This window comes from Equus przewalskii, chromosome 8, assembly GCF_037783145.1.
Source record: "Equus przewalskii isolate Varuska chromosome 8, EquPr2, whole genome shotgun sequence".
NCBI classification, from domain to species: domain Eukaryota; kingdom Metazoa; phylum Chordata; class Mammalia; order Perissodactyla; family Equidae; genus Equus; species Equus przewalskii.
Genome location: NC_091838.1, coordinates 34,262,525 through 34,287,364, shown reverse-complemented (window position 1 = coordinate 34,287,364; position 24,840 = coordinate 34,262,525). Strand labels below are relative to the sequence as shown.

At 35.5% G+C, this 24,840-nt stretch overlaps 1 protein-coding gene across 1 annotated transcript; it reads left to right on the top strand.

The window, feature by feature from the left end:
• The first annotated feature begins 348 nt into the window (after nt 1–348).
• On the top strand, nt 349–23,669 carry PPDPFL (pancreatic progenitor cell differentiation and proliferation factor like). The gene is made up of 3 exons (XM_008542910.2): nt 349–439; nt 542–641; nt 23,540–23,669. The coding sequence occupies exons 1-3, from the start codon at nt 349–351 to the stop codon at nt 23,667–23,669; spliced, it is 321 nt and encodes a 106-aa protein (XP_008541132.2).
• Nucleotides 23,670–24,840: the final 1,171 nt, after the last annotated feature.

The following is a 24,840-nucleotide window of genomic DNA, read 5'->3' as shown; positions in this document are numbered from 1 at the left end:
CTTTTGTAGGATATACACATGTAACATTTCTAATCCCGTACAATAATATTCATTCTTGATTTTATACTTACTAAGATTTTGAATTTGAAAATATTTATAATATATTTTAAATTGTACATGTATATCTAAGGAGAGAGAGAGTTTTATACACCATGGAAAGGAATATACCATATTAGTTGAAAATGTAATATCACCTATTCTGGAAGACTTTTTAATTGATTGATAATTTATTCAGTTTTTAAATTCATGAATTCATGAGCCAGGAGTAAATGATTTCAAATCATGCTACTTGAGAGTTTATATATAAATAATATGTGTGTTCATTCACTTGTTACTTATTTATTTATGATGTTTCCTACAGCAGCCAGTATTTCTTCAATTAGTTCTCTAACTGGTTCTGATTCTGTTAACTTCATAGATGATGACAAACGCCAGCAAGGTATTTAGTTTGTTTCTTATCAGGATCACCTTTGTTATATCCCCTTGTTTTTAATCTTTCAAATGTGTTTGGTAAGGGAGTAATATGAATTTCATTTGATAGTGTTACCCAAGGTGGCAGAATCCAACTGGTGGTTCAAGTTCTTTTTCTATTCTGAACCTGTGCTTTCAAATGCAAGAAGAAAAGATTTGTCTGCTAGTGGGTAAGTTTTAACCTTTTCTGATAAGCATATTTCTTACTTAATGAATGAATGAAATAATACATGTAGTAATTAGTATGTTAGCCAATAAGGATAAAATATAGTTGTTTCTTGAAAATGGTAAAGGCTTTGATATGAAGCACAATTGAGTGATGGAGATGGAGAAAACAGTTGCTCCCTCATTCTAGTTAGCTGTCAGTCAGATCAGGAGCACTCTAATTCTATCACTAGAGAGTGATTGAAAAGTCATATGCCAATTTTTATCACTGTTTAGGGAGAATAGTTTGGGAATGAGAAACAGGATTCTAAATTTGTTTTTCCGATACTGTCAGGAAACAAATAACAATTATCTAGTTGCTGTCCTAGACAACCTAGTTTAGTTCCACTGATAGTTTTGATGGGTCTCTGTGTGGGTGCCAATCACAAGATAGAAAATTGAATTGGTGGGTTTGTAAACAATCATTTCCACACATTTTGTGCTCTAACAAACTGAATAGCACAGTTGTTATTCTAATGTTTTTTTAAAGTACTTATTTTATTTTTTAGACACTTTATTAGTGATCAGCTACTAAATGGAATAAAAATAGTAAATAATAATGGGGTTCATAATTTCATATGTTAAAAAATAAGGGTTTGATTAATTTTCCACATACAATAAATTTGAAATAGATTCAATTAAATGTTGATACTTTTTAAAATTAAAGAAAGGCTAATTATTGAAAAGATGTATTCTTTACTCTCTTTATCAAGTATCTTGATCTGAATTATCTAGGCAAGTGTTTCATTTATTTTTCCACTTTATTTTGACTATAAAGACAACCTAATTTACAGATAAGCGTTTCTCAGCTAATCATCTTTGTATTGCAACTCAATGAACATTGTTGTAGAAGCTATTTTATGCAGCACTATTAGTTGATTCTGAAAATCAAGATGCCTTTACTTGCTGATGTGCTACGTATGTGAACCACACCCTTCAGCACTCAAGTTATTCCAGATGACTCTTCTCCATTGTAAGAAGACAAAATCCTGCCTGAGAACTTATTTATGAGACAAGATCACAACACTCATAAAAGTTCAGCCATTTTCCTCAATACTAAGACTATTGCTGCAAGTGGCATTAGCTTCATAGAGAATATTGCAAAAGTATGCCTTTAGAAACATGTGCCCTTTTAAAGTATTAGGAGTCTTCAAATGTAGTAATTTATATAAGTAACTTTTTTATTATCCATATTATTTTTCAAAAAATTTTCAAAAATTTTTAATTTTCAAAAAATTTGTTAGATTCTCATGTCTGTTGAATGATTTGTTATGCCTTCAAACTGAAGCACTGACATAGTGGTTTAAAGGACATTGGACTCAGAAATGTAGATAAGAGTTGCAAAATTTGTGTTTTTAATCATGAACATTGGAAATAGCAAATATAACCATAAATACATTACTTGTTGAGTACATTACTGTAATCTAACAAATTGGTTATTGTGTAGACTTTAAAATTCATAGTTTTAAATAATATTTAATAATATGGAAAATTATGATGATGCAATGCTGAGTGAAAAAAACAGGATAATCTATATGTGGTGTAATTTTAGCTGTAATAAAAAGGTATATATGCATAAGAATAGATTGGAAGGAAATATGCCAAAATAGTAACATTGGCTATTTCTGGAGATGGGATTATGTGTGATTTTTATTTTCTTCTTTATATATTTTCTGTATCTTTAAAAATTTTCTAATATGACAAGTTTTGTGTATAATTAGAAAATAATAAGTGTGTTATAAAAAGGAGCACTGGCATAAATTTTATGAATATGAATATTCCCTATATTGGGTAGAATATTTCCTACTTTCCTCAATATTGGGTAGATAATACTTAACGAACTTCAGTTTAAGAGTTTCTGTATATTACTTTCAAATATTTTTCAATATAAGATGTAAGATTTAGAAATTAGGGATGCTGAACTCACTCAGAGGTAGATATCACTACACTCTTATGTGGCTAATGCTGCATTAAACATCCTGTAGAGTAAACATGATTGTTTATTAGTAAAACTGTCTTCTTATCCAACCACGAAACCATGAGAAAGTATCAAGACGGACTATTCTCTGTGATGGACGTTACTGTCCAATTGTTTACTACTCTTTCCAAATGGGGCATGCATTCCTTCAATTTTGTGTCCCTCTATCACTTTGCTGACAATGAAGAGACTCAAATACAATTTTAACCCAATAACATATAATTGTTTACATACTATTGCTTTTCTGGTAGTTGCTTGCACTTATACTTTTTATATATTTGTAGAGGCCAATTAAATTTTTGGACTATACATCTCACTTGGCTTTAGCCTATAATTACAGTGATTGAAGACTGACTTTTTCTAAGCTGAGAGAAAAATATGGTGAAATAAAATTGCAAATTGTGGGATGTTTTGTTTTTACTTTAAGGTTGTCAACAAATTCCTTTCTTCTTAACCACTTGATGTATGTGTGAACAGATTGCCTATTTAGGTTATTTGATGAATTTTCCAAAATAAGTTATCAAATTAGTATTTACTTTGTTTACTCTGAAAGATATTATTTGTTAAATTACATTTTTTGCATGTGCATGTGTGGTGGTATTTTGAATATGTATGTAGGATTTTGAATATGTCAAAAATGGTTGCTTTTATATTAGTTTAGACTAGTCTTACTGTTGTTGAAAGTTATTATTGTTTGAAGTAGCTGAATTTTACATAAGATTTTAAATTAAACATCTTATCATGAACATATATAGTTATTGAGTATTTTAGAGTGGTAATACACATACACACATAAGGATAGATAGATAGATAGATAGATAGATAGATAGATAGATAGATAGATAGACAGAGATAGAGATAGGGATCCTGAAAAAAATATAGGGAATCTTTCTGAAAAGTAATGTTAAAGTGAAATTTTATAAAATGACTAAAATATTGAAAGGATCCCTATGTGCTATCCAAGAGTTTCTACAGAATTAAGATGATAGAATTAAAAAGGGAGAACAAAATATCCTCTAGGTAAATTCTAGCTAATTATCTCTAAGGTAGTTTTCCTATAGTTCAGACACTTTGAGGCTGGTTTTAAAAAGTACCTCACACATTGGTCTCAACATCACTGTTATTTTAGCTAAAATATCTCCTGCCTGGCTCTGTTGCCTACTGGGTAGACAATAAATAGTGAAGGCTAAATATGTTAGAAGGGTGTCATAATTCCCAATGACTTGAGATGTGCTATGATCATTCTAATCTAATATTATGAAATGTTATTTGACTTGGCTTGGATGTCTGTATTAAATATAGCAAGGTTTTGACAATTTCTGCTCAGGTTCTATGAAATTATATGTTGAGATTCCACTAAGTATTTCTTGAGATAAGGTTTTCATACAAAGTTCCAAGTTACTGACTCCATATTCTTTGTAAATAAAACCACCAACAGCCAATTCATCAACTCTCACTAGAGTAAAAGTCTTCTGGCTGGAATTTAGGCTTGCTTCGTGCTTCACACATTATGTAGGAGTTTGGGTTGTAGGAAACAAAATTGCCGAATTCTATTTAGCTATTAAAGAATGATAATGGAGTATAATTGTTCAGGTCAAATGGTAGAGCTAAACTTTTAACTCACAGAAATTCAAGAAATGTAAAGAGTCATAATATATCCCACTTCCCAATGACGTCTTCCAACTTAACATGTCAAAGCCTAGCTCGTGATCTAATAACTCATAATATCTCCTTGTAGTTTCTCCTCTCTCAGAGAATGACAACACCATTCATTAGCTCAAACAAGTAGCAAGTTATCCCTGGTACCCTTCATATCCAATACAACACCAAGTCTTTTCGATTTCATTTTTATTTTTTGGGATCTACCTACTTATTTCCTTTCCCACCAGCACTATCTGAATCCAAACTTCCTTCATTCTCCTGAGTGATACAGCCATGACCTCTTAAGTGGTCTACCTACACTCTTTTTAGATCTTTCAAATTGAATGTCATGTACAGATTGATCACAATGATCTTTACAAAACACCACCTGATAACACTCTCCTGTGAACACACAAATACACTCACACATCCACAATATTCAATAATTTTATAATACTCAAGATAGAGTCACAAATCCCTAAGTATTCTAGCCTATGCAGATCTCCAGCATCTATTCTTGTACCTTTCTCCCTGAGCTTCCTGTCTTCCAGCTACATCAGCCTTCCTTCAGTCCCTCATATACATCATCTTCTGTCTTGCCGCAGGGTCTTTCCACAGGCTGTTCTCTCAGTTTAAACTCTCTTCGCTTGATTAATGTCTACTCATATTTAAATCGTAGCTCAAAAGTCATTTCTTTAGAGAAAACTTCTCTGACCTACTTCACTAAATTTGATTTTTCATTATAGGCCCTGATAGCCCACATTTCTCCTTTCCTGGCACTTATAATTTTACATTTGTTTGTCAGTTATTTTCTACACTGCACTATAACTTATATGTTCTCCACTGCACTTAAACTACATGAGGGTAAGAGTCGTGTCTGTTTTGCTCGATGTTTTATATCCAGCCTCTGACATACCAACAATTATTTGTCAAAAGAATGACAGTGGTTCTTTAGCTAGAGGTGCCCCTTCCTCAAGAAGGATCATATTTCAAGAAAGAAGAGTAAACACTAAATCAATGAAGAAAGGATTTTTCCAACAATAAGTGCTGTAAAGGAAATAAAACAAGGTATTTTCTTGAAGAGCGATTGATATAGGGCAGAGGTTGAGGGAGAGCAGCATTAATTGGTGTAGTTAGGAAAGGACTCACTGAAAAGATGGCAGGGGGACTGAGTCTTAAAAGAGGGGAAGCAGTCAATTTTGTGAAAAGCACTCCAGGTAGAAAAATTAGTCAGTGCAATTTATCAAGCTCTGGATAGTATATCCAGTCTCCTGTTGCACTGTTGTCAAGAGACAGCAGCTTTGTAAGTATCTGATATTTTCCATGTGAAGGTCAAATTGTCTACAGTGTTTGGTTTGTTTCCAACTAAACCAAGGATGAGAAGTGGTAGGGCTTGGGGTTATTCACTTTCTTCTTAAAGTCCCTCAGGTTGATTTATGAATTGTCCAAAATCACACTGCATAGCAGCATGCATGTAAAGTCACTGACATCTCTCACAGTTCTTATAAAATGCCTGAGTACTGTAGGGCACAGCCTCCCAGGTGTCTCCAGTCCCTGAAATAATTTTATAAACCAACAAGGTAAGGTTTACCCTATCATTTTCTTCCTACTTCTCATACCAAATGGATGAATAAGTTATTTTAAAGGTTCTTTTCTAGTGTGATTTCAAAAACTTATCTTAGAACTATTTCATATCAAAGAACTAGAAGAGGAGAGTGTTAGACAGTTATTCTCCTTCCTCAATAGTATAGAAAGAATGTATTTCAGTTGTGGTATCCGAAAAATTTTAGCCTGTTAGAGTATAATTATTTGGTTCCCGAATGGTTGAGGAGAAAAATGTATGACATATTTCTAATGCAGTATTTCAAACAACTTTTAGTCAAGCTCTAAATACATTTTAATGAAATTCATTATAACCAAATATGTATTTCATTTATGCAGAAAAAAGGGGTTTTGTGTTTTTGTTACAGTTTTATCTAAATGGTGAGATATAAAAGCTTTGCTTCATCATTTTTAATTACATACATTGCAATTTATTTGCCTCCAGGTGGTAAAGCCAAATATATTAAATCCTTTGAACTATAGTAATTGATTAATAGCCCACTGGAATGTGAGGTTCACAAATATTTTATCTTTTTCATATGCCTAGCAGAGGTTTTAAAATTAATGAATGAACAGTTACTGGAACTATGATGTGTACGTCAATTCACTACAAAGGTTAGGATTTTCAAATTGCTTTGCAAGGAAAAGTGACACACATTTTATTTTCAAAATATTTGTGAAGTCTTAAAAAGCACATTTAGGGAGCTATCCATCTTCAAATTTCAAGCTAAATTTCACCTCAAAAAGAGGAGATAGACAAAGCCCAGAAAGTAAACTGATTATGTTGCTTTGTTCTTTGTCATCCTGGATCAATTTCACATATCTATTTTCTATTAGTGCTGATACTGCTTAATATTTTGGAAGGAGACCGTATTGTTCTCTCTGTTGTGCAGAAAACATCCTTCTAGCTTTATCATGTTTGGCTGCCATTCACTGCAGTACCTGAGGTAGGAGCACATTTGAGTCTGTTTCATAGTGAATGTAAGAACTCAATCGGTCCCAAATTCTGGACTCCACAGGAGTAGGATCCCAAATTGAAAGCAATGTAGGCTTCTTTTAAAGCAGCAGTGTAGGACTGCAATGGGAATTGGGGAATCTGTGGAGGTGAACTAATTTTTATTACACATATTTAAAAGGTTTAACCAATCTGTAACTGGCCAATTTATTTCAATTCAACCAAGAAATATTTTCCTTTTGAAAACCACCTTTTAACACTATTCTATACTCTTCTTCCTTTCAAAATTTTAGAAAATATTAAATTCAGTGTATTAAATCTCTCTCCAGCTAATTATTCTAATATTTACTTAAGTGTGTAGGTGAAGGACCTTGTGTTTCTTCAAATGGCAATAATGCTTTCTCTAAGGCAAGGGTGGGAGTAGAGCCACAGATTTTTCAACGGTGTTTGGCTTCAGTAGAGTGATTGCTATCAAAAGTTTTCTGTTTGGCTAGCATGCCCTTCCCTGGTCCTTTGATCTGAGCAGACTTTCCCTGGGTTCTGTTTCTTTTATTTGTGCCCATTGGTGTCTCCCAGTTGCCAGCTTCTCCAGTATGAAGGAAAAATAAAACCCACGGAACCAAGTTGTCCCTTAGATCTGAGGACATGAGCCATTTCTCCTTTAAAGATGTATCACATTTGTTTTATATATAATGTCCAGAATTTTTAGTTTTACTTAATGGGAGGAATTCATTTACTCCATCTTCCCAGAAGCAGAAGTCTTTCCCTCATTACTTTTTTTCTTCAGAAATTTATTTTCTATTCTTGCTTTTTTAGTCCTCCATATGAGGTTTGAAAATCTTGCCTTTTTCCTCTTTTTTTTTTTTTCCAAAATGTTGTTGTTATTTTATTGTGACAGCCTTAACTTTCAAGATTAACTTAGGGAGAATTTTTATTCTTACTGAATTATTTTCTCTCAGGATTAAGTGTGCTCTTCCATTGCTCAAGACTTAATTCGTGTCTCTCAGTGGCATTTCAAAATTTTACTCACATTGATCTGAGTTTGGGGGTGCTGGTTGTATTCCTAGAGTTTATATTATGTTTCCTTCCATCTTCTCTTGTAACTGCTTGTGTTTATATATCACAGACTAATGATTTCTCTATATTAATTTTCTACTTAGATATGTTATGAATTCTCATGTCATTTATAATCATTTTTCAGTACATTTTTTTTGTAATTACAAAATAATCATATCATCTGTAAATAAATTATTATTTTACATTCTACTTTCTCGTTTTTATATCTCACTTCTTCCTCTTTCCTAGTTGTTTTGGCCAATATGTCCAGAGCAATGTCAAATAAAAGCTGTCCAGTACAGCTGAACTGCACAACTTGGAGAGCAAACATCATTCACACTGTATTCCTTGAAAGCACACCCCTGACTTGCAATGCAGTGACCCTTAGACTGGTGATCAAGAAACCCTGTCTTATTCCTGGCTATACTTGGAATGTTTCAAATGCTTTTCTATTAAATGTTTTTTTGGAGGGGTTCATCATGATATTGCCTTTTAAGAAAGCATTTTTTTCTATATTTAAGAGCTTTTAAAAAAAGAAGAACGGATGAAGATGTTTGAAGCGTATTTTAAATATCTATAGAATTGAGCTATGACTCAGTTTATTTTACCGTAAAATTGATCTGTAATTTTCTTTCCTTGTGGTATCATTTGGAATCTTGCTTTAATGTTGGCTTTGTGTCTTGAAAAGAATTTGTAATATTTCCTTCTTTTTCTAAGTTCTAGAAAAGGTTAAAAGCATTAGCCTTATCTGTTCTTTAGCTGTTTGGTACAATTATCCAGTAAAACCACCTGAGATTACAGCGTTTTAGAAACAATGTGAGGGTGCAAGAGGGTGGCTCTTGGAATAGTTTCTATAGCTCTTTCTCTCTCATATCCTCATCATTATCCATTTTATACAGGTTATCAAATTTACATGCATACAATTGGTCAGAATAATCTTTTGGAATTCTTTTAATTTGCTGTATTTTTCTGGTCTTCCCATCATCATATGTCTTATTTTTAAGTACTTTATCTTTTTGTCTTCACTTGGTGGTAAATATTTATATATTTTGTTGTTTATCACAAATAACTAGCTCACATTAATTTTTTTTAGTTCTACCCTTTTTTTAATGATTTTGAATTCATAAATTTTGGCACTTAAGTTATGTATTATTTTACTTTCCTTAGATTTATTTGTTATTCTATTATTTTTTTTAATTCCTCAGTTGGAGCTTAATTTATTTTCATTCCATTTGAAAATCCTTAATAACGTGAATATTTAAGGTTATGAATTTTTCTCTTTCTTCTACTTTAGCTCCAGATCAAAAGTTCTGATCTAAAGTGTTCTAGTTTTGGTTACTTTTTATATTGTCTATAATTTTGATTTGATTTTCTTTCTGACTCAAAAGTTGTTTAAGAGATTTTTAAATTTTTAGTTAAAAGGATATTTGTTGTTATTGTTTTGTTTTCTAGTTTTCTTATCAATTTCCAGTTGCATTCCATTATTAGCAGAGAATGCTGTGGATCAATATTACTCTTTATGAACAATTTCTATGGATGCTTAGGGAAAAAGAGGTTTAACCCTTGTTTTCAGAGACTCCTGTAACATATTGCATTAATTTTTCTATTGCTGCATAAAACTTGCCACAAGTTTGGCAGTTGATGTAACAGTTACCTCATAGTTTTCATGGGTCAGGAATCTGGGCAACTTAGCTGGGTCCTCAGCTCAAGGTCTTACAGGCCATAACCAAAGGTTTGAGTGGGCTGTTTTCATTCTGGACTCTGCAGTCCTCTTCCAAGCTGATTCAGATTGTTGGCAGAATTTGGTTCTTATGGCTGCAGGACCCAGGTCCTCAAATCCTAGAGGCCTCCAGTGACAATGAGTGACTCCATTTTCTGATGCTCGACTTCTGATAGCCTTTAAGCCTTGCCCCTCCCTCCTCCCTGTGTGCCCCACACCTGGGCAAGCTGATTGGAGGGCTAGGTACTGCCCCCTTCTGTTGCTGGAAGGAGATTCAAACCATCCAAGTCCCTGCCCATACCTGAGAACCCTCATCTCAGCCCCACCCCTAACTGCAGTAAAAACTCTGACTCAGCCTCCTTTCCCGGTTCTCTCAAGCCATTTTCCACCCAGCATAGAAACCTCACCTTGTTGAGAAAGGCTCAGTTATGTAGGTAATAAGTCTTTTTATACCCTCTTGGTGTGTATCATCTTGTGACTGATGATAAGACTGTATCATCATTATTGACATACAAACTAAATGTTGAGTGTGTGTGGGGGTGCATCCTACTCATCCAGGTGGTTCCAGTAATTGGTGCTATTAGCAGGATGCTGTCAGTGACCACCAATATGGAGGTCTTCCAGCTTTTGATTTGGTGAGCTAATTGGCTCTGCTGTCTGATGGTGAGCTTGTGCTTTGAGCTGTACTGTGCTGCATTTGCTGAGCCCTACTAAACCTCTGTCATGGATTTAGTCCACCTGTGTCAGACATTTCAGTAATTATTTGGTATTTAAGGACAAGAATATGGTACTAGCACCCTCCTTAAAGTAGCCCTGAGTCACATATCTTGCCCTAGACCTATCTGTGTGTCTGTGAAGGTTAATTTTATGTGCAATTTGACTGGGTTGTGGGTATTTTATGGCTAAACATTATTTGGTCAAATGTTTTTCTGGATGTGTTTCTTGGTGGTTTTTCTAGATGAGATTAACATTTTAAATGATAATTTGAGTAAAGCAGATAGCCCTCCCCAATGTGGATGTGCCTTATCCAATCCATTGAGGGCCTAAATAGAATAAATGGACTGAGTAAGAAAGAAGTCTCTGTTTCTGCCTGTCTTTGACATGAGACATTGGCATTTTCCTGCCTTCAGACTCAGACTCAGGCTGGAAGTTATACCATCAACTCTCCTGGGTCTCTAGCTTGGAACTCTGCAGCTCTTGGGAGCTCTCAGCCTCTATAATCACAAGGACCAAATCTTTATTATAAGGAAATCTATCTATCTATATGTCTATCTGTTTATCTATCTCTCTCTTATTGATTCTGTTTCTCTGGAGAGCCCTAATACAGTGTCTTAGAATGAAGCTATGACTGACACGAGGCTCGGGGGTAAAACTCTGACCCTATGACCAATTGGTTGTGTGTCTTAACCAGGTGTTGACCCCCATCTACACAGTTATCAGGGGAAAGAGTATACCCTATGTGAGAGACAGACCCATCCATTGGGTGGTTGTTTGTGAAAGACCAGTCATCAGAGGCATGCTGAAGTCCACACTCCTAAGAGCAGATGACTTACCAGGATCCTAAATACCTCTGCTACTGCTGCTGCCTATGACTGGTAAGCATATAATAGGATTATAGAGGAAAACACCTATAGCATCCTATGGCACAACAAAGGGATTAATTCAAACCTGACTCAAGGTCAGGGTCCTTCAACCCTATAAAGTAATCATTGCCATGGAGACAGCTTTAACCCTGATGATACACGTTTGAGGCTCTCTGGACAATGAAACTCATAAATAGAACAGAGACGAATCCCTCTAAAGTAGATCCAGTAAAAACAGCAACCAAAAAAACAAAAAAAAAAAAAAGAAAAAGGAAAGAAGGAGAATAAAAGAAAGAAAGAAACTCAGGTACAGCAAAGGAAACAAAAATTGAAACAGAGGTCCACACTTTGACCCAGTTTGACCCACTTTTGACTCAAAATTTATTAAAAGAATCTACTAAAAGAATAAAAAGAAAAAGATAAAAGGCGTCTTATTGTCTCCTGTACCTCTCCAACACAGGTTCTGAATTAACTTTAATATGTGCTGGAATGTATCAATTGGCAAACTTTCATGACCTTAATCAATATTGGAGCTCCAATTGATTACACTTTATGATCCCACTAAATTTAAACAAGATAATCCCTATAATTTTAGGGGACTTCTTGAGTATAAACTAGAGGACAAACAGATGTGCCTCACTTTAGTCATCAGAAGTATTCCCTGTGGTCATGACACCTATTTCGCTAAAGTACCCCATCATGGGTATGGATGCTGTCATCCAATGAGCAATACATTAAAATTAAATTGAGTATTTGGCTCTTACAAATTCATATGAGAAAATGGAACTCTATGGACCTTACTTCCAATAAAAGAGTTAATATTGCCCAATTGAACAGGGCCTTCAAGGAACGAACCTCATACCTAGTTAGAAAAAGGGTGATTATTCCTATGGCTTGTTGTTGGTCCAATTTGACCTGTTCTTAAACCTGGAAAGAATAAATGCTGCCTTACAGTGGATTACTGCAACATTAATTTTGTGGTCCCATCCATTAAGGCCATTGTATACAATATTGTTGAAATTACTGACTCCATTCAATCAGCAATTGGCAAATATTTTGTATTATAAATTTGGCTAACATGTTCTGTTTACTATCTCTTACTGTAATCTCTCAGCTGTAGTTTGCCTTTACCTCTGAATACACATTTACTAAATACCCATGGGATACCCCAGCAGCTTTGCCCTTACAAACAATATTTGCAGGCAAGGTCTTGCATGCAACCACCTCCCGGACATACAAATAAAAAGGAGCTCACAAAAAGTGGCTGAGCCATTGCTGCACACATAGAGCAAGAGCCCCCATCTTGGTTGAATTCTTGAAAATTATTTGGTAAATCAAGTGGTGTTCCATCCCTAACACTCTCAGTTAACAACCACTGACCCTCTCAGCATCCACAACTTCTTTTAGGCATTTGGGTTCCAGAGGGAACATATTTTTTATTTACAAATATTATTTAAGCCTATTTATGCTGTTATTTGCAAATCAGCCCAGATTAAATGGAGCCCCCTCCAACCAAAGGTTCTAGAACCTGTCCAAACTATAATACAACAGGTACTCCCACAGTTCCTGCCTCTCAAAGAAACCCAAAACTCATTCATAGTAGAAGTTTTAGCAATGTCCTTTTATGCCTTCTGGATTCTTTGGACATCCTATGATGACCACAAGTTGCCCAAAAGGCATCTGATGCAAGAAATTGCATCCCTTAGCTGCTTGCTATATACCTTAGAGTGTAATTGCTGGCTGCATACTGGGTTCTCCTAGAAACATAGGCTCTCACAGACCCTGAGCCTGTGATCCTCTGTGCCTAGCTGCCCATATACCTTGGTCATGGAAGAAGCATCCCACAAGCTCAGCTACTGAGTTTCCTTAACATAGGATGGAGCCAAACCTGGGATGTCTGACATATTCCACCCACAGGAGGGGGTGACCTCCCCTATCCTCACTCCCTTGCCAATGGCCACAGTCTAGGAGGTTGTCACCCCTCTTCAAGAACACTTGGGCTGCTGGGGAGCTCCTTAGGATCAATGGAGTGAATAGCACTGGGTGTTTGCACACTTTATTACACATGATGGGCTCACTGGAAAGCTCCTGCTGTTCATCCCTTAACCAGGTGTCCCTGATAAAGGATAGGTACCAAGGATCAGCACAATTGACCAAACTTCAGGCAGTCATCTTAGTGCTGAATGCCCAGGCCAACAAATGGCCCCATCTGCACATCTTTACAGACTCTTGGGCAATTGCCTAAGAGTTGCTTCATTTGAATTAAAGAATTCTTGGAATCTCTTGCCTTCTAGAAACCCAAAATACAAATCAAGGTCACATATGTCTTTACACCCAGTAAAACCACATACAAGGCCTCAATAGGATACTCCTTACCCGCTTCGGAGTTACATATATTGTTGATAGTGATCAGGGTGTTCATGTTATTTCTAAGAAAACACAATATTGGGCTCTTAAACAAGGCATTCAACAAAACCTTCATCTTCCTTCTTAGCATCAGTTTACAGGCCTCAGAGAGCACCATAATGACCTACTTAACCAAGTTTAATTTTAATCACATGGATAATGGCATGTTTTAGTCATCAAACATCAGAGGTGAATTCTAATACAGAATTTGACTCCATTTTTTTTGAGGTATGCTGACAGCTTTTCTGTACTCCTCCCTCATCTCTTTCTGCCGCACATCTGCGAATGCTGAAAAGAAAACTTGGATGTTCCCTCTTTTGCCACCAGTGGGAGATTCAAACCATGCTAGGCCCTTCTCCCAAGAGGCCCCATCACCTAACCAAAACAAAAAAATTCTCAAGCCTGTGTCCTTTCCTTGCTTTCTTAAGCCATTTTTGGACCAGCATGGGAGGCCCATCCTGCTCTCACCACAAAGCCTCAATATGTCAGTAACAAAACTTTTCGTACTCTCTTGGTATGTATGTAGTGTTATCAGTCTCAACATCTGAAACAAACTTTGGGTGGAGGCTCATTCTGTTGATTCAAGGTGGCTAAAACATTGCATCTCTCATGAGAAGTTCATAGCATGCCTGTTAGCTTTTTCATTACCAGAGGGAGAGCATCTCTCTGACTTCTCCTTTCCCTGACCTCTACACCTTCTTTAAGAAATTTGACTGATTAGACCAGGCCCATCCAAGGTATTTTGTCTTTTGATTAACTTGAAATCAATTATTAGAGACCTTATACACACTGGCAAAATACTTTCGCCTTTACTGTATAAGATAACATAATTATAGAGGTGATACCTATCACGTTTGTCATATTTTATTGTTAGGAGCAAGTTATATGTGCCATCCATATCCAAGGAGATGCCATTGTACAATGGCATGGGCCACTGGGGGTCACGTTTTCATTCACTTACAACAGGTATACATATATCAATTTGTTATTCAATTATTAATTATTTTTTATTTTCTATAACCTTATATATTTTTTATCAAGCTTATTTGCCACAAATTGAGACGGGTGAATTTGTCTCCTACAACTAGTATTTTCTGTTTTTCCTTATATCTTCTGTAGTTGTTGCATTCATAATGTTGATGCTAAGCTATTCTGCATAGATCATCATAAATGTTAGGTCTGCATTGTGGATTACAAAGCTTATCATTGTAAAGTGCCCTTCGTTGTAACAGATGTTTATTTTCTTATTTAAAATCCTGAATTCAATCACTTACCTTTTTAAGGTCACGATATTTGTGTTTTTCTTTGTTTGTTTTCATTTGTCTGGAACATTTTTGTACAAACACGTTGAATTTCTTTTTTAATGAATATTGCTCATCTATAACTCAAAGTTCGATTTTACTTTAGATTCCAATTTTTGATTTTTTCTTTTAGCATGTGAATTTAGTTCATTTACATTTATTTATATATAATAGATATATTTGATATTATTTCTTTGCTTATATGTTCTGCTGTGACTCCTGTTTTTATAGCTTTTAAAATATATTTTGTATATGTCTGCTTTCTGAATTTCCTTCTTTAAAGTTTTGCTGTGTATTACTACTTGCTCTAATGGTTATCTAAAAGGTATTTTAAAAATATCTTTGTACCTCTTTAGACAATATCTGTTTTCTGCTCTGTACAATGATGGAATTACTATAAACCTTCCTTAGCCAAAACCCTTGGGGCCACATGTTCAGAATTAAAATTTTTAGAATTTTAGAAAAATAACATAGTGCTTATACCATGTATTACATACCAACATGTTGAATTATACCGTTAATATTACATTAGTAAAATGTGTGCTCATTCGCATAGTGCACAGAAAGGGAAATTACAAATAGCCTCACATTCAGATCAAGTTTTAAACTGAATGGTTAGATAAGTAAGTTACTATCTTCAGAACTTTTAGGATTTAAGAACTTAAGAAAATGGATCATAGACCTTTGTACAGTGTTTTCTTCTTTTTTCTCTACCAGCATATTTAACTGATTATATTTTTCCTTTGATTTATCTTTATAACTTCAAATATACCTATATTTCTACCAAATAGCTTAACAGCTTTTAATTATATCTCTGTCAACCAGCCATTTTTAAAAAATTGAGAGGGGGCCGGCACTGTGGCTGAGTGGTTAAGTTTTCGCGCTCTGCTGGGTGGCCTAGGGTTTTGCTGGTTCGGATCCTGGGCCCGGACATGGCATCGCTTGTCAGGCCACGTTGATGCGGCATCCCACATGCCACAACTAGAAGGACCTGCAACTAAGATAATCAACTATGTACCAGGGGGAATTTGGGGAGATAAAGCAGGAAAAAAAAAAAAAAAAGGTTGGCAACAGTTGTTAGCTCAGATGCCAATCTTAAAAAAAAAAAATTGAGAAAACTAGAGATGTACAAAAACTCCTACCTTTTTTTCCCCTTTCAATTTTAGAAATTTTATACCATTTTATATTGTCAAGGTTTATAATTTTTATGTTTTTTTCTGGAACTATAATTACCAAATTTATTGCAGACTTTAGTCAAACAATTCATGTACTCAATACTCAATGCTGGAATTTTGCCATAATAATTTAATTCACTAATTGGTTGGCTGGGGTTCATTCTCTAGTAGTTTCCTGAAGAATAAGTACAGGAACAATGCTACCTGGGCACTCCTATGCCTTTGTATTTGTGTTTCTAGTTTTGGCTTTGTGTTTGCACTATTGTTTGGCCAGGCATGTAATTCTTGGACCATTCTTTCTCTCCCTGAGGCTGTGCGGGCGTTGCTCTAAGGTAGTCTAGCCTTGAAGAATATATGCATAGCTGAGCCCTGCCTTTTTCTTTTTTTATAGGAAGTGTGATATTTTATATAAATCTTCAAATTATTATTTTTTTAAGTAAATTCATGAGGCTATTTTAGTGTTGCTTATTTTGTGTCATTTTCCCTCCACATATACAGTGTTTCTTTTAAATATAAAATTTCAAGTAATTTTTGGGGCTGGTCCCGTGGCTGAGTGGTTAAGTTTGCATGCTCCGCTGCAGGCGGCCCAGTGTTTCGTTGGTTCGAATCCTGGGCACTGACATAGCACTGCTCATCAAACCACGCTGGGGCAGCGTCCCACATGCCACAACTAGAAGGACCCACAATGAAGAATATACAACTATGTACCGGGGGGGGTTGGGGGAAAAAACGAAAAAAGGAAAATCTTTAAGAAAAATTTCAAGTAATTTTTATAAATGGAAATTTTTCTTTAATGGTATGCATAAATAATGTTTTCCTGTTTCATTGTCCTAATTCTTTCCTTGGACACACTCATTCTATATTCGAGCTCCATTTTTCCTTTTATTTTCATATTTTCTCATAATACTTTTTTTCTTTTAGTGAGGAAGATTCTCCCTGAGCTACCATCTGTGCCAATCTTCGTCTATTTTGTATGTGGGATGTCTCCATAGCATGGCTGATGCGTGAAGTAGGTCCACACCTGGGATACAAACCTGCAAACCTGGGCCACCAAAGCGGAGCACATGAAACTTTAACCACTCAGCCATGGAGCCAGCCCCCTCATATTTTCTCATAATGCTTTTAAAAAACCACAGTATAACTCATATACCATAAAATCTACTCTTTTGGACTGCACAATTCAGTGGATATTACTATATTCACAAAGTTGTGCAACCACGACAACTACTTAATTCTAATTTTATCACCCCAAAAGGAACCCCATACATGTTAGCACTCACCTCTCCTTACTCCTTCCTTCTGGACCCTGGCAATTACAAATCTGCTTTCTGTCTCTATGGATTTGCTTATTTTGGATATTTCATGTAAGTGGAATTATACAATATATGAACTTTTGTGTCCAACTTCTTTTACTTATAATAATGTTTTAAAGGTTCATCCATCTTCTTAGATATATCAGTACTTTCTTCCTTTTTATGGCTGAATATTATTCTATTTGTGGATACATCACAATTTGTTTATTCATTCATTAGTTGATGCACATTAGGTTGTTTCCACTTTTTGCCTATTATGAATAACACTACTATGATCATGCATGTACAAGTTATGTGGACATATGTTTTCATTTCTCTTGGTTACATATCCAAGAATAAAATTGCTGGGTCATATAGTAACTCTATGTTTAACCTTTTGAGAAACTGAGAAACTGTTTTCCAAAGTCCTGTACCATTTTATACTCCTATTAGAAGTTTATGATGGTTCCAATTTTTCCACATCCTTTCCAACACTTGATTATAGCCATGCTAGTGGATGTGAAATGGTATCTCATTGTAGTTTTGATTTGCATCTCCCTAAAGACTAATGATGTTGAACATCTTTTCATATGCTTATTGGCCATTTTTATATCTTTTTTGGAGAAATGTCCATTCAAATTCTTTGTATTTTTTTAAATTGGATTGTATTTCTTATTGTTGTGTTGTAAGTGTCCTTTATATATTTTGACTACTAGATCCTTATCCAACAGCCCTGGTGGTCTAGTGATTAAGATTCAGCACTCTCATCGCCATGGCCCAGGTTTATTTCCTGGTCATGGAACAACCCATGTGTTGGTTGTTGCACTGTGGCAGCTGTATGTTGCTGAGATGTTGAAAGCTATGTCACTGGTACTTCAAATATTAGCAGGGTCACCTATGGTGGAGAGGTTTCAGAGGAGCTTCTAGACTAAGACAGATAAGGAGGAAGGAACTGGCCACCAACTTCTGAAAAAATCGGCCATGAAAACTCTATGAATAGCAATGGGGTGTTGTCTGATATAGCCCTGGAAAGTGAGAGAATGGTGCAAAGAGACCAGGCTGTTTTCTGCTCTGTTGTACCAAGGGTCACCAGGGGTTGGAATAAACTCAAGAGCATTAACAACAAAGACCCTTATCAGACATATGATTTGCAAATATATTCTCCCATTCTCTTTTTACTTTTTGACAATGTGCTTTGAAGCACAAAAGTTTTTTATTTTAATAAAGGCTAATTTATCTTTTAAAAATATTTTTTGTTGCTTGTGATTTTGGTGTCATATCTAAGAAGCCATTGCCTGGTGAAGATTTATACCTGTGCTGCTTCTAAGAAGGTGTCTTCTCAGGTCTTTCCTGGGCATGTGCACATCCTTATGTGTATGTATGGCCTTCTAGATCCCTAAGAATATGTCAAATCTTTTCAAAAAGCCTATGGACCTCTCTGTCCCCAGTTTTTCCTTTTAAGCTTTTTGGTTACTCTGTTATTTCTCCAACTATTATTCACTGCCTCTGGTCGATGCAATATTAAACAATTGTTTCTGATTCATTTTGTCAAACACCTCCACGGAAACAGCTGTTCCTACAGGGGAAACTCTGAATCAGATCGGATAAAAACAGCCTTGCAAGTGTGGTCTTCCAGAGAATCATCAGACAATTCAAATAATTACAATTCTTTGAAAATTGGGCTTTGAAGGAGCTCTGTTCTGTCCTCTCTGGTCACTGCAAAGCTTTTGGTTTTCACCATGATGGCAGACTGACTCTTAAGGTTGCTACAGAACTGGGAAGAGGAATATGGGAGTAGAAGTTGTTGAACTGCTTCAAAGTTTATCGTTCTTGCCAACATTGTCTTTTTTTTTTTAAATAAACCTTCTGGGCTGTTGTAAAACTTTGATTAATTTGCAAAGTTATGAAAAAGTTGATTCTGATTATTTTTGCCAGTATTCTCTTTACTTTTATGAAAGAGAATATTTTTGGAAGTCCTTAATCTGTCATTTTCACTGACGTCACTTCTCTGATTCTATTTAACTTATTCGTTTTCATTTTGTTTGCTTGCTTCGCACTTTCTTCTCCATGTTTCTTATTGTTTTTGTGATTTTTGCTCTATTTTAAACTTCATTCTCTTTTAAATAATGTCTTGATTACCATAATGATTTAAATTTTTTCTTTCACTTGTGTTGATTTTGTTTTATTTCTTTTGTTAAATTTCTAAAGCACCCTCAGCTCTTTTATTTGTGCTTTTTGATCCTGTTTTATGGAGGCTATACTTTCTTTTCCTTCTTTTTTTATTCACATCAATATATTTGGTCAAAATTTTCATCTGTTCTTTGTAACATTTTTGCTGTCACTGCGTACTCTTGGCCTACAATTTATTTACCAATACTCCTTTATTTCTTATGGAATATTTCAGATATTCTGTGCTTGTTCCTTTTGATATTCTTAATCAATGTTGAATGAAGTAAGTTGTTTCTAAACAAGTTTATTTTTTAAGAGCTTTTTATATGAACCGAGTCAGTGTTGTGTGCTCTGGACAAACATTGATTCTCCTTCATTCATTGCATTTAGTATAGGTATGTGAGTTCTTAAAGTCATATTCTTCCAAAGCAACTTTAAATTGTCACAGCATTGTTGTTTGTAATGCAAAGTATCTCTCCTCCACCCATGTTTTACAGATATGTTTCTCTTTCAAAATATGACTTTTCTGTATGATTTTTCATTTGTCTACCTTCTTCTTGAGACTCTATATTAAATGGAAATCAAGGCAGTGTTCCATAGCAGCCTCATACCTGTTAGTATTATTATAGTAAATTTTTTATGGTTTTGAAACTCAAGCTATACCATTTCCTATGTGTAGGGGTGATCTATTGGCTTTTTCTGAAATCCACAATGATAGGTATCTTCTCTGAGTGTCTCCATGCACGTCTATTTCATCTTCACTACATTTTGTTTTTCACCTTTCTTTCCTCATTTTATGGTCCATGTTTTAAAAATTCTTTTAATTTCATTTGGGAAGGTTTATTCAATTCTGCTTTTTCACTCTCTTGGATATCTTAGATGAATTCTAGAAGAAATAATAGAAAAGCATGAGTTTATGTTGCCATATTAAGACTGGCAATTTCAGTCCTAGCTTGTTTAACTTTACATACAACTAGAGAAGGAATAATTAATTTTAGCAGTTGCAATGAGCATATGCAATATCACACTAGAAAGTATGCTTTGAATTTTATTCACCACAAAATTAATTAGTTTAAATTATTTGCTTCAAGTATCTTGCTAGGTCCCTTGGGCCCAATGATAATTATTTATACAGCATCTTTTATGTGATGGAGATTAAGGCTTTAATTAAACATTAAGTGTTTTACATGAAGATAAAACATATAGATCTAAGCCTAAGTTACAATTGACTTTGGAGCTATAAACTCAGACTGCATGGGTTGAAATCTCACCTCTAACACTATCTGTGTGACTTGGAGCAATTTACTAAACTTTAAATCTCACTTTTCTAATCTTCAGGATAGGGATAATCAAAAACCAAACCAAAAACTATCATTTAGATTTATCGTAATGATGTAATAAAATAATGTACATAACATAGTGGCTGGCATATAATAAATACATGATGCATATTGGCTATTTTATAGTTAGCTATTTTAATATATACAGAACATACATAATAGGCATATGTTCTAACCAAGTGGATTAATTAGCTAAGGTGATTTTTAACTATGGAGGTTTCTGATTTAAAAAAAATATTTCCTGATTTAAAAAATGGAAACATCTTTTAAAATGCCATAAAATAATCTGAATGTTTGAAGGAAAGCTATAGTGCTTTATTCCTGGCAGAGGCTTTTCCTGTGTATCCTTTGATCTTCTTAGCAACCCAGTGAGATATACAGATCAGACTGGAAGAGAAATAGTAAGAATAACAATACATTTCTCTATGTAAAATGTCATGTGGTGATGACTTTTTACTAACATTGTCATGAAATTGGAGTTATATGGTGAAGTGGAGGGCATTTTATTTTTTTCATGAAGTGTAGTCATTACTGTTTGGGGAGGGAGGCTTATTTTTTCTTTTATGAGGAAGATTGGCCCTGAGCTAACATGTGTTGCCAACCTTCCTCTTTTTGCTTGAGGAAGATTGTTGCTGAGCTAACATATGTGCCAGTCTTCTTCTATTTTATGTGGGATACTTCCACAGCATGGCTTGAGGAGAGGTGCTAGGTCTCCACCCAGGATCTGAACCTGCGAATCCCAGGCTGCTGAAATGTAGTGCGCGGACTTAACCACTATGCAACTGGGCCGGCACAAGGGCATTCTTTTTTGGAGGCAGACAGAACCAGATCTGGCTTTGTAAATTACTAGCTGTGTGATCTTTAGCAGGTTACCTAACACCTCTGAATTCCATCTATTATATTACAATGATAACAAGACTATCTCATTACAAAGAGTTGTTTTGGAGATTGAAAAGTTATTAGTTACTTCCCTTCACTCCTCTGATTTTTGCAGTATTGATGGTTCCAAAGCAAACATTTTAAGTAATGATTTTCTTAACTGTTGCTACAACTAGGGAAGCCATTGTTGAAAGAGTTTAAGGTTAAATGGATAGAGTCAGAGAATGATAGAGTGGTTAAACATTCTTTTCTAAAATGGTATTATTGATATAGAATGTGAGCTTCCTGAAGATCTTTCATTTCCTTATGCCAGCATCTAGCAGAGAGCTTGGTGGTGCTCCATGAATGCTTGTTAAATTAATATACTTGTAAGTAAGGGCCAAGTTTAGTTCAAGGCCACAACTAGGTTGGTGAAGCAGAACTCCCAGGTTCTTCTATGTAGAAGCTGTCTGTGAGTGGGTATTGGAGTTAACCTAGGGATTAGCTACTGGTTACCTCTGTGTGGAGACGGGTAATGAAAAGAGAGGAAGTTCCAGTAGTAGTTTCCTAGGGCTGCCTTAACAAATTACCACAAACTGATGGCTTAAAATAACACAAATTTATTCACTTATAGTTGCAGACATCAGAAGTCCAATACAGAGTTAAAATCAAGGGCTTGGTGGGACTGTATTCCCTCTGAAGGCTGCAGAGAAGCATTATTTTCCTTGTCTTTTCCAGCTGCTGGGATCTGCCCACTTTCCTTCCTGATGCTTTCCCTTATCTTCAAACTCAGCAACAAAGCATTGAGCCCTCACAATATATCATTCTGGTCTCCCTCATCTGCATTCCTCTTAGAATTTTTAGGACCCCTGTGATTACATTAGAATGATTTGAATGATCCAGGATAATTTCCCCATCTCTATTTAACTTAATCACATCTGTGTGGGGGCTCAAAATTGGCCACCTCAAAATGTATCTCTTTGACTTGATTATTTTTAAGAACAGAAGACTCTGAAAGAAACTTCAACCTTCCTCCCTAACTGCCTAAAATAATTTAAGATAAAAGGTCTGGCCCCAGGACAGGTCATCACCATAGATATCTCTGGGTATTGGTAGACTGTGAGAGTCCTTGCTAAGCCCATTCTTATCAGCTATGTTTACCGAACAATTTCTTTTCCATTTTCATGTGAATTTCCTTCCTCTCCTTTGAAGTCCCAAACTGATATCCCCAACACCTTCCTTTGTCTTTAACTGAAGATGATATTTAAAGTAACAGCTTCAGCCATTCTGGTGAGTTACCCAGTTTTCCTGTGATTCTCCCATCTACATGTGTTATAAAACTTTCTTTGAAATTCTCCTTTTATTCTGTCTCATGTTGATTTAATTTGTAGACCAGCCAAAAGGACCTAGAGGGTGTAGAGGATTTGTCTTCCTCATCTACAGTTTGCTGACTTGGATGAGATAAAATTTCACTGGCTGGACACTGCACACTGCTGGCCTATTGCAGTTAAGAGATTCTGGACCCCTGACAAGAACCAGTAGGAGGTAAGAGTTCTTGCTACGTCAGTCTCTCAGATTTCTGCCTGCAAAGTCCAATGGAAGTTAGAGTGTTGAGGGTTTTTTCATTTTCTAAATTTAGATTAGTAGGTGAAAATATTGGTGAAGCTAGCTTCTTGGACTCAGTGGCTCTAGGAAATTTGGTTGGTACTCATTAGTTAATTAATCCTTTTCCTCCCAGAGATAGTCACTATTTTTCCTTTCTCTGTCTTTTTTGTTGTTTGTCATAAGACACTGGCATCTCTATAATCCTGTTGTCTGGGACTATGCATATGAGGTGAAAACTGTTGCTAAGGACATCTTGGAAGCCAAAAAGGCCACAAATTTGGTGGATGCATGTCAAGCAGTCAAGAGCCATTAGATCACTCGCCACCTCAAGAAGTCTCCTGTGAAAGGATAAGTTGGCTCATGGAATGGGGTAGATGACACAGGTCCCCACCAACCTCAAGAAGATGTCCATGCAATGACAAGGTACTCTGTAAAACCACACAGCTTCCTCAACCTCATGGCACTTCCCTTCTAGGTATTAATTTGGATCTGAGAGACCCAAGGCTTAGCTAAAACTTTTAATGTGCATATTAGATTAGTTTTTTTCTTTTGTCTTGTTCTAAGTCTTGAGAGGTTGGCTTTGTGACCTTTCTGGTCTCTGCCATCTAGAGGATGCATGTACCAGCATGCATCTTGGTGACCAGTTGAGTACACTGGAGTTCCAGGACACACTCTCTTTGGCTGTATCAGCTCTCAGGGGAGTTTGTCCTAAGGAGTCCCAATTGCTTTCATAAGGGACTTTCACAACCTTCATTGCTTATTGTGCAACGATAGGCTTTGCCTTCTTAGACTATGTTTTGGGAGTGAACTTTCTGGATCTCTTTTGAGGATATTACTTTCACCCATAGTTAAGCTTATTGGTATGAATCTCTATTAAGATCCATCAATGTGGCCAGACAATGGACCATTTAAAGTAGAAAAACTTCTAAACTGAGAAAAAAATTTGTGAGAGCTCTCATCACAATTGTTTTATTGGTATCTATGAAAAGGCCAAACTGAAAAGGAAATACAGAAAGTAATAATGACTAGCCTTAAGACCCTGACTCCAGCTACAGTTAAATTGAGAAAATGGAAAAGTGTAAGTGCAGATAAGATTATAAAAGTTGGAATGTTTGAGCTAATTTTATATAAAGAGGTAATATCAACTTTATCTGAGTATGTTTTGAAATGTCTGACTAGGAATTCTTACCCTGTCCAAAATTATAAGACCAAGACCTGTTGATAAAGTCCTAATGAAAGCTGTGATTAGGGGTATAGAAGTTGATGAAATTCAGATAAAGTTTTGGAAAAAAATGATATGTTTATGGGCTATATGTGAAGTGATTGTATCTCTCTTTGCCTAATTGCATTATAGATTGTATTGTGGGGGTAAGGAAGGTCATGGGAAGATGGGAGCAGAAACTCTACATCATAAAGGCACAGAGAATGCAATCAAGTGTTCTTGAAGATGGAGTTTCTGGGGCATATTTGCATTCTCAGTTTCT